The sequence below is a fragment of the Phasianus colchicus genome, chromosome 13 (assembly GCF_987193195.1).
Source record: "Phasianus colchicus chromosome 13, bPhaCol1.hap1.1, whole genome shotgun sequence".
Lineage (NCBI taxonomy): Eukaryota > Metazoa > Chordata > Aves > Galliformes > Phasianidae > Phasianus > Phasianus colchicus.
This window is the reverse complement of record NC_143448.1, coordinates 15667461-15687108: the sequence shown is the minus strand read 5'-3', so window position 1 is coordinate 15687108 and position 19648 is coordinate 15667461. Positions and strand designations below refer to the sequence as shown.

Below are 19648 nucleotides of genomic sequence, written 5' to 3'. Positions count from 1 at the left end.
TTTTCTGGAAGCTGGGCTCACGTTTGTTGCACCCTGTTGTTAATTAGCCTTAAAGACACAAACAGCTCTTACTGTGGAATATGAAGGTTGTGTGAGCAGCTCTGGCACATGTTACAGTGTTGGGTATTTATTGCATTTCTACCACAAGTGGCAAACTCCTGTCAGCAGAAAGAGGAGCTGACAGAAAATCAGAATTTCTCTCTCCTTTTTGCTGGTTGTTATCTTCTGAAGATAATATTATAAGTACATTATCAACATTTTTCACTCTGGTACATTTTATTTAATTTCTGCTGTGGTTGCAGTTTTGTGGGACAGCATTTCAACTTCATACTTATGCTGTTTTTTTTTTTTTCCCCCTCTGGCCTTTTTATCTTCATTGATGATGTTTTCAGTTATAACTATTAGCCATTTTGTGGGATTTCTTTTGCTTCCCGCACGGTTTGCTTACACACAGAGTTCTACCTCCCTAACCATATCTATCCATGGCAAAGCATTTTGGTGCCTCTGCTGCCCCATCCACTCTGGAACGAAATGCCGTATCCTCTGCAGTGTGCTGCTGGGAGCAGCTTTGTGCTGCGTCACCCCTTGCCAGTTCAGCATGTGGCCTTCCTGACAAGCTCTTCCTTGTTGGTTTTAGATCGTGACTACACAGAAGAGCTGCTGGCTCCACTGCTCCTGTGTATTTATTTGTTCTTGTGTTAAGAATAGGAATAATTTTTTTTTCCATTTATGATGCAATTTCCGTCTATTTACAGTGGAGCTTACTGGTGTTCATGGCTGCCCTATTTGAGTGCCCTGAATATTTTTTCTTTTCTCAACTGTAGCTCTTGCTAGGGAAGTGGAAAGCCTGCTTATAAATAAGAACCCCTCCTCACAGCCTGCCTGGGCGGTGGCTGCTGTGTAGTGGACATTAGAATCCTTTCTGGTTTTAAATTGATTTGCATAATGCATGAAAACAAAATGCACTTCATCGCAGAATGTTTTTGCACTTTTCTTTGTAATTACATATAATTATAGTGGTATTCAAATACAACCTGACTTAAGTTTTTATTAGTACTTTACTGCTTAATTAACAACTGTTGCTGAAAACAGTCTCTGCACTGAGATCCATTTCCACTTAAGCATCCACGCTGATGAAATGTATCTCCCCATTTGAAGGAATAAATGACATTCTGTGGAATGGTTTTTCTTGGTTGTTTCTCAAAAGTGAGCTGCTTATTTAGTGCTGAGTATCTGAAATTATTTAAAGCAGTCTGTGCTTATGCTTTCTGCATGAAAATTGCAGAGACATATAAATGAAATTCTCACCAATAATTCACTTTCTTATCTGTGTGAAGAGCCTGTAAAGAGCAAGTTTCCAAGTTGTAAAGTGTTTGGATTCTTCTGCTGCTAAATCAGCAATTGTGGTGCCACTTCTTGAGCCACTTCATTCTGTCTCTTTCTGTCATGATTTACTCAGTGTGTTGTAAGCAGTAAACTGGTCTAACCTATAGGGGTTGTAATTTCCCAAACTGAGGTATGCATGCAAAGAAGTTGTTTGGGGATAGGAGTGCAAGAATGGGCAAATAATTTTCCATTAGTAATTGGTAGATTTTTTTCTTAAGACTTTGTTTGTTTGTTTGTTTGTTTGGTGGAGTAGTGTTGGTATGTGAAAGAGTGCTCTGGAGAGTTCTGTAGCTGCAGGATTTCTTGGAATTAGTGCCAGGGTGATGCTGGGAGATTACTCAGGGCTTTCTGCACACAGGAAAGATGTGTCATGATTTCCTTCCATAAACTGCGAGCATAATTCTGCAAGCTGACGATTTTTTACATTCTTCTTCCCTTATGAATTTCTAATGGAGGAGTTTACTGGAATCCACTGAAGTTTTGCTTTCAGAACTGAAGTTCTGTGGGACTCAGTTCTGTTTTCACACTTGTATAAGCTAAATATGAGCTGTGAAAGAATCATCCATGGCAAATTACATGGGTTTCCCTTCAAACTTATTCTTTGGTACTATTTCTGTATTTCCAGTCCATAAGATGATGGTGAAGGGGAATGCAGTGTTTGAAGAGAGAACCTTCTTGCTGCTGTGCTCCTCTGTGGGAGGCTGCTGCCTTTCAGATGTCCTAGATTTCTGTCACCTGGTTGAGCTGGTGTTCAACTCCAGTGTGTCTTTGGTGCAGATTCAGCTGTCTCCTCTGCAGCCTCTTCTGTAGTTGGTGACATCTGGAGGAAGAAGGCTTGGGGCAAAAGTCCTTCCAGCAGGGCTCCGCTGCTGCTGCCGTCACTGGTGACTTTCTCAAAATGCTGGGCTTAGGCTTTACAAGGGCTGAGGAATGGGAGAAAAATTCTCTCTGGGGAAACTAACTGTGAATGTTTCCATGTTGTCATACGTGAGCTGCCTGTACTAAAAGTTCTGCTCTTAGTTTCACAGTTCAGGTTTAATCCAGGCATGGAGATCCACTAAATCATCTACTAAATGGATGTCACTGGCTGTGAGTTGAATTCCCATACAAGATGGCTCAGGCCATGGAGTTCAGCAATGTAATGTGTGAAAAAGACCCTCATTTGTGTGAGATGGAGCAGCATGAGGTATGGCACGGCTAGCTGTTCTCAGCCTCTAACTGGAAGCCATCTCTGTTCATTAATGGGATAGCTGGAAGTTCACAGCCAGCCTATAATTACCCTTAGCTAATACTGCGAAGATAATAACTAGAGGCTTTTTTCTCCCCTTCCACTCCCCTCCTCCCCAGGTGTCCACTGTGGTTATTTACACCTGTGGAAAGTGAGTAAGAAAGTAGGTATAAAATGCCACCATTCTGGTTTGGCAGTGTTTTGCAGCACTGTAAATGAGTGCTCAGATTTGCAGGTGGAGGACTGGGTCCTCTTTCAAGTCTTTTTCATGTTTTTAATCCTCAATCTTTGTATCCTTTTTTTTTTTTTTAAAAATTCTCCTGAATAGTATATCTGGGGTGAGGTTGCAAAGTGATGCTTCAGTGGGGAATTTCTTAAGAGGGATTAATTTAAAAATGATTTAGGAAATCTCATGATTTCATCAAACACTTCACAGGAATACTGTGAAGCAAAGCAGCGTGCACAGATACTCCTTTGGGAATATGACAGATCTGCTGAACTGTGTTTTCATTAGGAAAATGTACTCCTTTTTATGTCTGTGCAAGTATTTGGTACTATGGGTTATAATGCCCTTATGAAAGTCTTCTGAACTCAGCCTTGCAGGGCTGTCAGTGGCAGTTCTATCAGAGGAAGGGCTGTAGGGTTAGACTGATGCACGTTCATGAATCTGTTTTCCATCACTTTGCTGATTGCTATTTTCTTAAGCATTTCTCCTAAATTAAAACTGCTTCTGTAAGTTGGAAGAAAATTGAGATGTCTGTCTGCACTAGTAAAAAAAAAATATATATATATATATATACTTTTTTAATGGGGTATTTTCATTCTGTTCTTTAAAAAGTGTTCTCTGGAGTGAGGGTTAAATGCATTCTTGACACTTGATTCCCTCCCTGGCTGCTGACTCATCATTTCGTTGGCACACAGCCACCGTGCAGTTGTGCAGTGTGCTTACCAAGTGCCTGAGTCGCGAATGGAGCACTGTTGGATTTTCTCATACCTAACTGGAATGGTTGGGATAGCTTTAGCCTTTCAAATCAGCCACAGTGCAGCCTGTTTCTTTCATGTTTGGTTTAGTCCTTCAGTAGCTTGTACTAGAAGTGGCTTTACTTAAGATCCATAATGTAGGGAGGAGCTGTGACTTTGTATTCTGGCTGGTCTCAGCCATGAGTGGAAGATGAATCTTTTCAGATATGCTGTGTGTTGAGGTATTCCTTTCCAATAGGCATGACATTAATGTCCAGGAAAATATGTCTGTCTTTTATCCTGTACATGTAAATATGAGAAGTCCTGTTTTTCTGGTCTGATAAAGCAAGGCACAGGGTGGTGCTAGAGGTGGTACACATATTATGATCACCTCGCCCATTGCTTTTTTCAGATGAGCCTGGCCACTGGCATAAGAAACTTTCAGGTTGCTCTATGGTTAATAAATTACATGTCATTCTAGGAGCAGCCCTGTGCCAAGGAGTGATGAAAGGTCATTAAGGCAGGAAATCCCACAGTGGGCCAGACCACTGATATTATTAAGGCTTGCTTTAAGGAATAAAGGCAGGATTAGGGTGCAGCAGTTGCTGAGTGCAGACCCACACTGCAAGCAGTGGGCACGCTGCTGCCTATCAGCACAGCTCATTTGACCTCTACCCTTGGAACAGCAGGGAATCCCTTGGCAGCTCTGCTGGCAGGAGGTTTGAGTTGTTGCTCATTATGAGCCTAATGGGCAAAAAGTGGACTTGGAGGGAATTGCTTGCCAGAGTCTGAGTCCCTGATAAACAACTCACTGCAGCTGCATACAAAATAAACAAATGAGAGGCTAAGATAATGCAGATCTTGAATAATTAGGCATGGGAAGAGTTTTATGTGAATGCCTTTATCCATTTAATGAACCTCTTGTACAAAGTGCATACCCTGGAGCCCTGCAGGCAGCGTAGGTAATCACCAACCAGAAGGCTGACAGGACAGCAGTGTGAAATTGCTGATTTTTTTTGGGAGCATTAGAAATTGTAGCACTTATTTACAGACACGTCAGAAACGCATTTCTGGATGACTGTGAATAACTTACTTCTAGATGATAGTAATTAACTTACTCCTAACAAGTCAAGATTGCAGCTTAGTGTTTAAATCATTTTTCATTACAGAAACTCCACTGTTAGATGCAGCAGTTCAAAAGCCTGTTTCAGACATGACTCTTAATTGCAAGGAGCATTTTCATTTTGATAGCTGTGCACAAACATATTTCCGTGGCCAGTGAAGTAAGTTCCACAGACATTACATCTGGAACCCAAATTGGTAAATGGGACTGGAGAGCTGAAGAAGGTTAAAACACAGAGTACTGTGTCTGTCAGTTCACACCTCAGCTGGTGTGACCTGTCCTTGTGGATGAAGGCTGTGCCTGTTACATGAAAATTTGCTCGAGGACAGGTGGAATTTTAATTGCTGGGATTGTTCCTGATTCATTAAGTAGCGTTGTTATTTTTGTACCAAATTTGGTAAAGATGGCATTCAGTAAATGTTGCTATGTTAAAAATTGTTGTAGATTTTAAGATAATTAACCCTGTCATCTCCCCCCACCCCAAAATTAGGGCTGCTTTCCAATAACACGTAGCTGGAGGTGATGTGTGTTAGATATTCCCACGTAACCAGTTAGAAGCAGAAGCCACGTCCTTGTGCTAGGACAGACTTTCCACAAAGTCTTCATTCCTTCTTCTGCACTTCTGGTCTTTGCTTCATGCTCTATGTTAATTCAGTTATTCCCTACTAAGTGATAAACTGTTTCTTCTTTCTGAAATGAAAATTCCCTTCTTTCTGCCATGGTACTTTTTGACAGTTTCAGGTGAAAATTACCACGTCAGGCCAGATGGGCTTAATAATTGGTATCCAGCAGAGCTCTGAAGGCCCCATTTTTATTTTACATCTGTAATGAGCAAATTCTGTAAAACTAAGAGAATAGTATAAATTGAAGCCAAGTGTTATAGCACAATTTAACTGGTTTGGATTCGGTTGTGTGTTGTTGCTCTGTTGTTTTGTAGAAACTTGAAACTCTATCCATGCTTTGAGAGCAGATTGTTTTAAGGATAAGTCAGATGTGAGTTGTAAGCAGATGTGTTAGATTTTATTAATTTTCATTATATTCGGAGGGGTTCTCATGAAAAATAAGGCACCAAGGTGGATGAATTTCACATCTTTCTCCTCCAACCGATCTGCCTCCTCATTCAATCTCTGAGTCTCAGCTTACTCTGAACATTAAAATGGCATTCTGGTTTTCACATCACCTTTCACTTGCTGTTTGTTTCAAAGCCTCTCCTTTTCTTTCCATATGTAGTGTTGTACCTGTCTGTTACCAGAGCCCAGAATGAGAAGTGCTGTGTTTTAGATCATAAGGTGTTTTGAGCTGTTTGAGTACTTTCTAGATCTTGAATTAGATTGTTATCTGCCCATTCCTTTTTACATGCAATTCATAAACTGTTTGCTTAACTTTATAATCCTTCTTTGTATATACTTTCTTATTGGGATCTTCTTTTGTGTAGTTTGTTGGCATGTAAATCTACAACCACGAGCATTGGCACTTTTTTGCTCAAAACCTGAGCTCATAATATTTGTGTAGATTTTCTTAACTTTGTGTAGATTGTTTTAATTTTAAAGAATTTACTTTCCTTTAAAAATGATTTATTTAAAAAGAAAATGTTGGCCATCTATGTTAAAAACAAAGCCTTATCAGTAAGATGTTTGGACAGGGAAGGTGTCGTACTCTGCTTGTTTTGTGCTTACAGTCCAGCATAAACTCCAGTAAATTAATTCCTGACAACGGCCATTGTCATAATTAATTGGATTTGTTGATGGTGAAGTGAGACTGAATCACTCAGTCCTCTGCTCCAAGTAGCTGACCACAGTTATTGCTACCACTGTCTGTTATGTTAGAGCTAACCAATGCAATTGCTAGAACATTAGTGTTGTCTTTTTAATGAAGTGTATGTCATGGCTTGAAGTCTTGCTGTGTAGGTGCTTTGGATAACGCCGGCTCCCTGTAAGAAATACCCTTCCTTGTCTGCCCCAGGAAGAAGTTTCTTAGTTACTCTTCCAGTCCTGGGAGATGCCTGTTGGTATCAGTGCTCAGGGCTGTGTACAGGCAAACCAAGGGGTTCTGGGCTGGATCCAGGCCTCCCTGGCTGAAGGCACTTCAAAATCAAATCCTCTTCTCTGGAGCCAAAACACTCTATGCAGCAGCTGGTTCAGAGCGGAGATGCTTTAGGTGGTGTGTACATGTCATACAGTGGAATTGATTATAGTGTAGGTGTCCTAGAAATGTATTTCTAAGACAGTCCTTGGTGGTTTTCTTGGATTTCATAATGAAATGATAAATTGGATTTGTGGTGATGAATGATTGCAGAGATTGCTTATTGCAGCAGCTTCCACTGCCCTGGTTTGTGCCATTAAAAATAGTGTTAAGTTTCATTGCTCTTTTAAGCAGCCTGCTGTATGCCTGCTTTGTTTGAAAAGGCAGAAGTCCATGAATAGCTTTATCATATCTAATACAAGATCATGTATAATGTTGGACTGTGGCTGCTGCTTACCATATTCATTCTGATTATGTAAAACTGAAAACCACTGCATTGAAATGAAGTTTCAATGTTTTTATTCAAAGCAGCTTCTCACAATGTATAAATACTGCATATTAACACACATGAAAAATACAACTTCTAAGGCACCCAGAAATGTGTCCATACACTAGTTACAGGACCATCAACAAATAAATTGTGTACAATTTGATCTAGACAGTCAATATTTGATATATCAGAAGATACAAGTCCCTCAGTACTGTACCAGTTTCAGAAAATATTTACAACACTGTGATATAGGGGTGCCTGTACCCTTATAATATTATAATATGTACTCATCATTACAAATATTAGAAACTGTTTTAGTCTGTTCCATGGCGTTCTGACAAAATAACTTAAGGGTCTAATTTGGGAAGTTCTACAATTAATTACTTGTGCAAGTTCTGAAAATAAATTTACATTGACATAATTTGTGAATTTTTGGTTCATTGCTTCATCTCAGAGGTTTGGTAATAAGCCTTACCAATAGACATGCCATCCTAGCTGAACATCACTCCTTTCCCAATCGGTCAGTGGACACGTCTTTTCCCCTTACGCTTGACATAGATGAGAATGCAGTGTTTGTAGCAGAAAGAGACTATTTGATCTTCGGTACAAATGTCATGCTAGTTCATCGGCTACGGAACTAACGCTTCATTAGAATAATGCAGTTCTTTGGTCCTTTGTTTTTATGGAAGGCATAATATTTTTATTCTCTAAAAATCGAAGTCCTGTCTGTGAGTAAGCGAGCTAGTGAATGACTTTCAGTGTAGTATTTAAAGTAGCAGTAAAGAGATTTAATATGGCTTAAAACATATGGTTAATTGGGCGGACACAGATAACACATCTAGGATACCGAGTACCCAAATGTACTATGATTAAGATTGTCTATAAGTCTCTTATGTAAACTTCTTTAGTGTCTCCTAAAGAGTGGTGGCTTTAGCCAGATTTGACTTTTATAGACCCAGCCACACAAAGCCTGAGATTAAACTACTGTGGTTGGGAGCACAAATGCACAGTTTAAATATAACAAAGCCCATGCTGACAAGTCCAAGTATGTTGTTTGAAGGAAACAACCCGTATTATCCTTTTCACAAGAAAAACTTAAGGCCCTGTACTCTGATTTGCTAACTTTCTTACAGCAATTAGTTGGGGAAGTCCTTAGTACTACATAAGCCATTATGTAGCTTTAAAGATTTCTTGTACCTAATGGTAAGGCTTATTCACAAATGCAATACATTTATAAATTACATTTAAAACTTTAAAGGCTGGCAAAATAATTAAAAAAAAATAACAAAATAAAACAAAACAAACCCCAAACAAAATTGTTTGTTTATCCCTAACGTTAAAAGAGCCTTTTTTTTCTAATTAAAAACTATTGGCACAAAACCATTATATTATAGATTAAAAGAACAGTTAATAGTAGTGAAAAAGATTGCCTAAAACGCATACCCTAACCTACCACAGAAATATAAAAGTTTATATTCTGAAAATATATACTGTATTAAAGTTTGTAAGCTTATTCATTTAAACAGAAATGTACTGAAATAGTAAACAGAGCAACACTTATCTACAGCAAAAATATACATGCAGGACAACACAAAATAAATTGCTTACCTTTAATATCTACAAATGCAAAACTGTAGATTTTTAAAGATTGTACAAAACAATTTACACAAGAATAAAATAACATACTTAACAACAAATTGCATTTATAATCTTAAATACTGTGAATATTAGTGAAGGTACCCAGACTAATATGTACAGTACATCGAAATGTCTGGGTGCCTTGTAAGGACAGAGCAAATCGATTCTGATCTTTAAATACTGGAAAAGAAGCTTTAGACATTATTATTATTCTTTTCTTGAAGGGAAAATAGGTTTCATGAAAACTAGACTGTAACTGTATAGATATGAATAATCAAAAATGTTAACTATGGTTAGCACTTGCTTTAATGGAAAAATAATTATAGAAAATGTATTTCAACTATTCCTTTGTCGTAAAAAAAGGTAAGCTACGGATATTTGAAAAATCAGATGAAATGATGCAGTTTAAAGGTCTAACAGCTTATCATTCTTCTTCGTTTGAAAATCTCATATAGAAAGCACACCTTCACATTGCTGAGCAATTTCTCTATACTTATCTACAAAAACCAAGCACAGTGTCGAAATAAACTTTCTAATATCTTATTAACACGTGACTAGGAGTTATGGCTCTCTGGACGGGAGTAAAGGAAATAAAGGAAGTTGAGGAATCGTGGTATTTTCATTGCTTGTAGAAGTTTTATTATTTTGTTAAAATTCTGTAGTCATCTGCTGGAGGCCTGATTGTGCAAACACTTGTGTGTGCCAGTGGTTCTCACTTGGGTAACCCCTCATCTGGTGCAGTGCGGGTGACTCCGTGCACACACTGCACAGCAGGAGTTGTTGGTTTTGAGAGGATTTCTTGAAACATGAAAGCAGGCTTATTAGAAGCCAGGCCTTGTCTTTTTAATGAAGAATTTCCATGAGAACATCTGCCTTTAGGGTGATCATTTCCTTAAAATTCAGTGGTACAATTAGGCCATAGAAACAGTACTTCTAATTAGTTGTGGAACGAGAAATGTTATAAAAATGTGTTGAAGGGTTATTGTAATCTCCTGTTAGATAATTTTGCAAAGGCTTTGTCGAAACTCTTTGTGGAAAGGCTGTAGGGAGGAAGGCTCCCAGCCTTGTTTGCAGAGATTTAAACCGTGAGCTCGAGGATGGAGAGCAAGTGCACGAACTGCAAAACAAAAAAATGTGCAAAGCTTCTGCTTCAAGAGGCGGTGGTTTGGGCATGCTAAAATGGCAGCTGGAGTCACAGAGCATGCTTGAGTCATTTCCATATTAATTGCCTTACTAGCAAGAAATAAACGAGATCGATCCAGTGTTCAGAAGTCAGTCAGTGTCACTGAAAAGTACTAGGATCACATTCTGAAATAGCAGAGCGGACTTTTGTTGTGGACTGCTGTATGGATAGCCGTACATTCTGGGGGCCAGATGGTGGGGTGGCCAGATGTGGAGGGCCGGGAAAAGCAACCCGAAACTTCTCCCTCCGCTTAGCTCAATGCCTAGCACCTTGTATAAACTGTTGGCCCACACCCAAAGGCCTCCAGAGCAGAAATTATCTCACACCTGAGGAATCAGGCAACTAGACTAAGGCTCGTAAGGGTTTGCTTCTAGACTTCAGACCAAAAAGGGATGTTTAAACCTGAAGAACAGTAAGGTGCCATGGAACGGCACCGCTCACCCTGTCACTCACATCCGGCTAACAGGACTGTCGTAAACTTAAATAAAGCTTCTTGTTGGCAAGCCCTTCAGTGCTCCTCCAGAAGGCAAGAAGTGAAGAGGGACTTAAGGGGGATCTCACTAGTTCAGAATCCACTTTTTTTCCCTCAGACGTGGCAAATGAATGTGTTTCATACATTTTTGTACAATTTTACATGTACAGGAGCGTGTACGTGGCTGTTTTTTTTAGTGCCCACAGCATACTGTGTGTTTTTTGTTTATTCTTTCTTTTTCTACGTGTGTTGCTGCTCAAAGTGTGTTTACATTCCCATGTGATGCCATTAATTCAGTCAAGGGAAGTATGAAAATAAGATCTGTGATCAATAAACAGCTGAATATGAACACAAAATAAATAAGTTAAATAAATTCAACAAAGAAAAAAATCCTAGTAGTTTTGGTAAAACTAACTTTACATATTATACATCATAAATTACCAGATTTTTCCATTACACTGTTAGAACTTAGGAAAAAAAAAAAATTAAACCATTTCAAAAGTATGGTGTTTGGGTCTACAAAATATTGTGCTGACCTGGTTCTTAGATTGAGCCCTCCGTGTCAGCCCAAATGCGTTGCAACAGCAGGAATAAGTTAAGGAGGACAGACAAAAAAGATCCCTACAGATGGTGTGCCTTACTGGGCCTCGGTGGTGCTTCTCAGCACATGGAATGTATGTTTCTGTCTGGATGAGCACATGAAAGATGCAGCCCTCTGTAGAGAATATGTGCACTGAAGAAGCCTGCCTACATCTCGGTTACACGAAATCAAACCAGCTACAAGCAGCGTGTAGCTCACAAGGAAATCGACACAACCATATGCAGTAGGATACACTGTCACAAACTCCTCGATGATGCATTGCCTCTGCTTTTCAAGCACAGGTAATGTTTGACTCTGTTCACAACTGGAGCGTTTACTGCTTAAGTGAGGCCAAGACATCAGACTTCGTAAATCTTGTCTTGCAAGTAGCTGAATAGTGAATCCAGTCCTTTGGAGGAACTCCACAGCTGTTTCAACATCTGACACTCTTTCTCATTCACATCTTCAAGTCCGGATTTCAGGAAGCTCCGCATGAGGCATTTGGACTCTTCCAATACCTAAAGCCAAAATATCACTCAGTATTTATTATGAATCTGATAGTTATTATGGATAATGGTGTAAACAGCATTTTTTTTTTGTTTGTTACTATGGACGCCATTGTACAACCTAAATAACTCATTTGGGCACAGAAATCAGAGCTGATTTACAGCCCTATCTCCAGTCGCTAATAGTGTCTCTAAGAATTAAGGACTTCTGAGGTTAATGCCTCAGTGTTTTTAGTGGGAATGAGGGATTCTGAAGTACCTTAGTTTATTGGAGGTCTGCCATGAAGTATTACCAGAAGGAGCCGAATGCCTTCCTTTGGAAATGGGACCCCTTAAAATTAAGGTGTTTTCTGTAAAATAATCTTTAAGGTTATAGAGGCTGGAAACCCAGATATGCATGTACAACTTAAACAGCTGGTCCCCATGCATAATATCATTATCAGAAAAGAAATGGATAGAAATGGGCCTCTACTGCACATACTTTAAAGTTTATTTTCTTTAATGCTTATAGAAGTGAAAAAGCACTCCCTGACTGTGTTCTGGAGGTAAATTTACTTAGCATAATATAAGCAGTCATATGAAATAATATTTCTATAATTCAGTGAAATGGCACTAGTTGCAGATAGTGGGTTCTGCACATATTTTCTCTGTGAACAAGTATCCACAGCGAATTTGGATGAGCTCATCAGGTCCACATTTCTTTGACTTCAGCCTGATTTGCATTGAGGATCTCAGAAAATGCATCTGTTCTTTAACATTTTTAACTCTCAACCTTGTCCACGGGTTCACTCCAGCCTTTCCAGCAGGACTCAGGTGAGGATTTTATTGACAGCCAGTAATGGTGAAGGAAGGAAGATTTCACAGAAAGGCCCAGAGGTTTTCTCAACTCATAATGCAGTTACATCAGCTTGATCAAATAAGCTTATGCTGCATTTCCAGGGTTTCATTCTGAATGTCTTTGGTGAGATCTAATCTGTGCTTCATTTAATTAAAAATCTCCTGCGTCTCTACCTTCTCTTTTACAACAGATCATTTATATGGAACGGAGGGATATTAAGACAGATTTAGGCACAGGAAGTACTAAAAGAAACTGCAGCAATGTGCACTGCAGTTAGTAGAGCTTTGCTGCAGCTGTATCACCTTGCCATGATACTCTGTGACCAGACTGAGGTCAAATCCCTCTGTCTGAACCTCCTTCACTGTAAATGTTAGCTGGCACCATGCTGCCCTCCTGGTGCATTGTATAGGACGTTTTGCAGAATCAGGAGCTATGCAGGTGCAGAAAAGAAGCAGAGTCAGCTGAAACATAGTAGGCCAGGACAATGCAAACGGCAAATTTATTTTCTTACTGGCACAGCAGGGATTTCCTGGTATAGATGCACAGCTTCAGACTGTTCTGCCTTCATGAAAGAAACCTTTGCTGAAATTCCTTTTCAAAATCTGTGGCAGGGTGGTTCTAGTCATAGACTGAATGTAGAGATGGGAAAGTAAAACCACCCTCCCTGCTCTGAAAAATGGGAAATTCCCTGAGTTTGCTGATCACTATCCAGATTTTGTATTGCTAGCCCTGTTCCGCAGGCACGGCTGTGGAAGCTGAGGACCTGCTTTCTGACATGATGAGCCTAGGGAGCACACCTTACCTCTGCAAAGTGCCATTCAGTCACAAAGCAGTGTGATTCCTTACCACTGCACTGCAGGACGCCATTTCCTTCACTCGGAGCATCACTTCTTGGCTAAATGTTGTTGGCCAAAATACTTGTGACACCAGTCCTCTGCTGCAGGCTTCTTGTGCTGTCAGCTTTCTCCCACAGAACAACATCTCATTTGCCTGTGAAAACAAAAGATTACTTGAGATCTTGGGGCATAATTCTCCTGATTTTTTTTTTTTTCCCATACTTGCCTGCTATTTTCAAAATTCAATTTACAAATGGTCTACTGTATCTTTCCATATTGCAAAATACTTTAAAAGGAGTTTTGGTAGCTATTTAAGGATTGTGCAGGTGGCCAGAGCACAGCATGGGTTTGTTTCACTTAAGAGAAATGTGCTGGCATGCGTGATGAGTCTGTATTGCTGATTTTACAAGAGCAACTGTCAATAATGTGATGTTATTGTGCCAAGAGCATAAAATACTTTGTGGGGCAAATTCTGCTTTGTTATCTTGCTAAAAATGAAGCAAATTTATGGGAATTACTGTGGATCATCTTTAGAGTAGTAGAGAACAGCATCTAGCTGTGTTACTGCACATTCCTAACACAGCACAACACAAAACAGCACAAGACAAGAACTCTGGAACAGCATTCTGCTGAAGCATTTCTTCTCTTTTCTACCATCATCTTGAAAATCTTTTTTTTTTCCCACCTGTGTAAGTCTTTCCTGAATACAGCAGGTGGAATTTATTGAATTCAGAGAAACAGGACATTGGTAGGAATTAGATGAACTTTCCATGGATTACATTTCCTCTTATGACAGTTCAGAGAAAGTTGTTTTCTGGTTTACATTTTATAGAGAGAAAGAAGAGCATGAGTTGAACAAAGGTTCTTCAGCAGTATGAAGTGGAAAACCTTACCAGTGCAACACCCAGAATTTGTGGGAATGTATATGATGAGCAGCCAGCTGGAGTGAGTCGGATTGTTGCATATGGTGTCTGAAACCATGCCTTCTCACTTGCCCAAACGATATCACATAGTGGTAAAATTGAAGCTCCTAACCCAAGAGCAGGGCCGTTGATAGCAACCACAATTGGCTTCTTAAATTGAATAAAAGCTTTTACAAAATCCCTAAAATAAAAAATAAAAGAAAGATCTTGAATACAGAAGCAACACTTAGAAAAAATCCCGAACTTAAAAGTATTTAATCTGAAAACAAATCAGAACCACTGGTGAACTCAATAAATGCCATGGCCCAGTTTTACAAGATCAGAATTGAAAGATATTTTCTACTTCACGCACACAAATTTTCTCTCCTATTTAATTATTTAATCTTTCATAGTTCCTAGGATATTAATACATTTTGCATGTGTTGTATATGAACTAAATAACTGGAATGCAGTGACTATGATACTTTTTGCAGAGTGGTTTGGTTAGGGTTAGTTTTACTTGTGGACCAGTAACTCAGTTGTTGGTACACACTGTGCTTCTCATGCTTCTCACTTTGCTCCAGAGTGGCTAGTATGGACTCTGATGATCACGTTTGGCTAACTTGATGTACGTAATATAGTGTGAAAGACAGGAGGCTCATAGGTATATTGTTGGGTATTTATGTTTTCAAAAGCTTTTCTTTGGATCTTATGTGAAAGGTTTCTGCAAGTCCCAACAGTGGACTGGGAGACAGCGACTGTTCATGGCACAACAGCTAGAAGAACAAGATCCACAAAGGGGAATCAGAGAGAAATAGAAATTTTGGGGCAGGAAAAGAGTAAGGCTGGTGATCTGCTGGGTCTTTGTTGCAAACAACATAGGCAAAGACGTAACAAATAACTACCCTTTGCCCACCTACAACTGAAAGTGTGAGGCAATGAGATCTAATGGGGAAGTAGATGTAATTTGATTCACCTGGGTGAATGAACTGGAACATGTTTAATTCTGTGCAATGAGGAGATATTTTAAATAAGTCACCTCGCAAGAACTGTGGAAAGCCGTCTGTTGAATGCAATAGCCTATACACTGTTTAGGGAAAAAATAGAGTGTAATTGTAGGCAGATTATGGACTCTATCAACCTGTGCACAGCAGTTTATGAAGGCAAATCAGATGCTCAATTACTTGAGAAAAGAGACATACATAGATGAAGTTCAAAACAAGAGAGGTGATTCTGTTCCAGCCCTGGGTATTTATTAGATCCATAGTGCATTATTGCTGACTGATGTTAGGAAAGAACATTGCATTTTGTCAAATGTGCCTTTCAGGGAGTTGCAGCTCTCTCATTGAGGTCATGAAGACCTAGACTTGCACATCTGAGAACAGGAGGTGTGCCTTCCAGGTTAGAGTCCTGATTTGGCAAACAATAAAAAACATGCTGAAGATAAGTATTTTGTCAGACTGGAGTGCAAGGACATTGGCTGTATTTTAAATGAAAACAATGAGTCTGAAATCACTCAGTACTGTGGTGTTCAAAGAATGAGTTCTGTTTTCCAGGCTGTCTAGTAAGGAATTGTTTTTTGACTATGAGAAAACAGAAAGGCATGGGAATAAAACAGAAGATCAGAAGAAAGACAAATAGAGTGAAATAAGGAACACTGTATTTATGTGTTCAAAATAATTTCATTCAAGAGGACGGCAGAGCTAAGGAGAGTCGTGGTTCATTTTTGTTTGCAGAAACAATGCTGTTCATCATTGCTTGTTTATGGGCTTGTTTATGCTTGGGTAATGACTGTAGGTCGCTGCACCTGATTAATTCCAGAATTCTGTGAACCTTTGTAGTAAACTTTGCAAATAGGACTAAGTACACTTAGGAAACAGGGATGTGATGATAGGCAAAAATAAACAGTGTGGATAAGTAATGGCAGCCGATCTGAGGACCACATGGAAGCAGAAGAAAACTTGTGGAAAAAAGCAGGAAGCGTGTGGGATAAGTGGGACCTGAAAGTGAATATGGAAAAACAGCTGGTAGTGTGGGGAGGAAATGGTAGATGATGGGTAGCAGAAACAAAGGAGAATGTGTTCACAAAGGGAAAGAAATGAAGGAAATGTGAAATCTTCACGTAAGTGAGTAAGGAAGGAAGGGTTGGAGATGGGAAAAAAGTAGAACAGAACATTGAGAAGACATTCAGCCACCGTCACACTGGGAGGCTGAGCAACAGTATGGCACAACAGGAGGGCATGGAGCAGAAGGCTAAAATAGCGGCAGGGGGAACAAATGCCTGAACTTGGTCTACAGAAGCTGCAATGTCCAATGCTCCATTTATCTGTGCTCCCTGTTTACATGCTGCATGTTTCAGTGAGTTCTCTGTCCCCAGAACCTGGCATGTTCCCAAGTCTCCAAACCGCATATTCACACATGTAGTTGCAGGGCTGGAAGATCCTTCTTTCAATTCAAGCCAGTCTTTGAAAAGAACTGGAAGATGTAATTCTTGTTTGACAGCAGAAGCTAGGTTTGAAGACAGGAATAAGTATCACATATAGAAGGTTTTGCTTTTGCTGGAGGAGATCTGGAAAGCAGACCATCAAGCACACTCTGGGATACTTCAGTGTTGTTGCAGTGCTGCAGTTAGAACTCATAGGGACATCAAAGGCTGTAAAGAAGTTGGGCAAGTAAAGTCATTCTTCCTTTTCTTCTGACTGCACACAGAACTTTATGTGTCGGGTCACACAGTGATGCCTGACCGGTAGTGCAACGAGGGAGGCTGCTGCTGGAAATGCCTTCCTGCAAGTCTTGTGGGTGCAGAGCTCTCTGGCCATGCATGCCTGTTGCAGTGCAGTCCGTCTGTCTGCCTTGCCCCTGCTTCAGGTGTGCAGTGCCAGGCATGCCTGGCTGGTGCAGTACACAGAGAAGCTGACATCATGAGCTGAAAGCTCAAAGGCAACGGATGAGGACAGGGCCCAAACAAATCACTCATGTGAGATGAGATCTGGTGGGTATTTAAACTTTAGTTTTAACTTGTGATCAGTACATGAGATCTGTAGTTTAGCAAGTGGAAACACATGGTAATGAAGATTTTAATTTGATTTTGCTAGAAGCGTATGGTCTAATTTGATGTGGAGCAGTGGAGGCAGAGATGCATTAATGTGTTTGAGGACATCCTAACCACTGAGAAAGCAAAGTGTACATTTGTACTCCTCTGATTATGGTATATTTTCCATGAGTTCAGTCCTTTGTTCGTAGAAAGCACAGAGAGTGCTGAATGGAAAAAAGTAGTGCATTGTTTCCAGAGGTACAATAAAAATCTGTTTCCAGTGGGCTCGAAGCTGACATTCTTGATGAGGAGAAGGGCACTGTAGAATAGTTCCAGAGCATTTGGTGAGCCCAAGGGTAGAAAAACAGCCTTGTAGTTTGGATTATAGTCATTATGATGCAGATCTGGCAGTATGCCTGTATATTAAATGTGTGCAGAAAAATGTGCACATATATAACAATACCTATCTATACAATATTTGCATAAATAATATTAAATTTGTATATTTTCAGGGAGGGTGAGTGTGTCTGTGTTATCAAATTTTCTTCCCTCCCACTGTTTTCTTTTCTTTTGCTTCTGAATTTTCAGAAATCCCTCACATTTAAAAAAATCCCTTCAAAGAGATTTTCTTGTTAAGATATCACTGAGTGATATTCAGGCATAGCTAGAGTCTTAAAAACTGGTTGTGGTTTATTATATTTTAAGAAGTACATTTTAATTCTTTCAAAATGTTTGCTACTTTGAGAATTTCAGCAGTATTAAACTGAGAATCCAAACTGATGTGCATTAGTTGTAACCAAGAGAGTTGGCAGTTAACATGTCATGTAACAACTGTACTTAAGCTTGTGTTATACATCCAAAATACAGGTCCGTTGTAAAACAAACTCTTAAGAATTCCTTCATAGAACTGTAGGAATCTGCTGCTTAAAATCATCAAGCTCTTAGAATAACAGTATTTCTAGGGAGTAAAAAATAGAAGGACCAAACCCTCCTCTGGTATAGACTGGTGCAACATCATTGACTTCAGGGGAGCAATGTTGATTTATACTGGAGGATCTGCCAAATATGTATGAAGTATACCTTGTGGATAATGTAAATCATTGGTGATGTATTGTGCAGATTGATTTGTAGACTGCATGTCATAAAGTCCCAATTTCTATTGAGGTAATGTGATATGTGTATAAGGAAAGTCACATTTTAGTTATGAAAATAAAACTACATTTGCATATATTTTAAGTAATTTAAGAAAAAGAATGGAGACCCGTCTAATAAGGTTCAGAAATACAGTGGAAGACTGTTGTTTCAACAGAATATGACTTAGCCATGGATTCCCATTTGTACTGAAATTCATTAAAATGATGAACATTAAAACAAGTAAAATATCTGCCTTTCAGGAACCACTTTACAAAATGAAGCAATAGTTAATTTGGAAAAACAACAACAAAGTTGTATTTAAATTTGGAGGATTAATTTGAAGTATTAAGTACAGAGAAGTGGAATAAAATAAATCCCTATGGATAGTTAGCACTGGAATAAATGTGCTTTCTTTTGTAATAAGGAAAGGTCCAAGGTTTTCACTAAACAAATTTGCAGTACTATAATTAGAATGCAATCAACACTTAAATATACAACATTTTTGGACCTGATAAATATCTTTATAATCACACACTGCATTTCATAATTTAGAGATCATAGGTAAGCTTGGGTCACCTTATAGCTTCTGCAATCCTAGTGCTTTCCTTTCTTCTGTCATTGGATAACCTGCCAATTAAATATGAGTAATCTAGGCCACTACAGAATACACTTCCCACTGCGCTGAGAAGTAAGAGTTTACTGTCATCAGCTGATGCATTGCACAATGCTCTCCGAACTTCCTTCATGATCTGTGGATAAAGAAAAGTAAACAATTCGACATGCATGCCGTTGCAATATCATTTCCCTAGTTTTACAAACCTTATTGATTTTGAGAGACTTAAATTTTGGGCACTATTAATATTTACATCAACTATATATATATATATATATTTGCATAATTTTAATAGAATGATAACACTGAGAGTTTACAAAATATTTTATCTTTGGAAGTGCTTGGTAGATGCTTACTAATTCAAAGAGTTTTTAGGATTTGGCTTGTTCTGTGGGAAATTCTAGCTACCTTATGGTATTTGATTGCAATTTAATAATTTCAAATACGACTTTTTTTGTTTTCATAGTTTATATTCAGTGAACATCACTATATCCTCTGTAACATGATTACCACAACAATAGCCTATAAATCTCCCCCAGTTGTAAATAAGACCTGTAAACCCCATTTTTTCAGTTCTTCAACTGCTTTGGTTTATATGGCATGAATCAGAGCAAGGTAGGACAAGAGGACATCATATACATTGACATGACAAATATTCATTTTTCTGTGGTCAGTGATATTGTTACAGTCTACAAAAGTTAAA

The 19648-nt window shown here is 39.0% G+C and overlaps 2 protein-coding genes across 20 annotated transcripts in view; one reads left to right on the top strand and one right to left on the bottom strand.

The window, feature by feature from the left end:
- LOC116243858 (uncharacterized) overlaps nt 1-19648 on the top strand; it is a 654784-nt gene that overhangs the window by 26501 nt on the left and 608635 nt on the right. The window lies entirely within an intron of this gene.
- Nucleotides 9464-19648, bottom strand: part of CDYL2 (chromodomain Y like 2) — a 55272-nt gene continuing 45087 nt past the window's right edge. Inside the window, exons 5-8 of the mRNA XM_031615513.2 lie at nt 18909-19081; nt 14156-14366; nt 13273-13416; nt 9464-11600 (exon numbers count right to left, since the gene is read on the bottom strand). Coding sequence (XP_031471373.2) covers nt 11442-11600; nt 13273-13416; nt 14156-14366; nt 18909-19081 — 687 coding nt within the window. The 3' untranslated portion in view covers nt 9464-11441. The remainder of the gene's footprint in view (nt 11601-13272; nt 13417-14155; nt 14367-18908; nt 19082-19648) is intronic.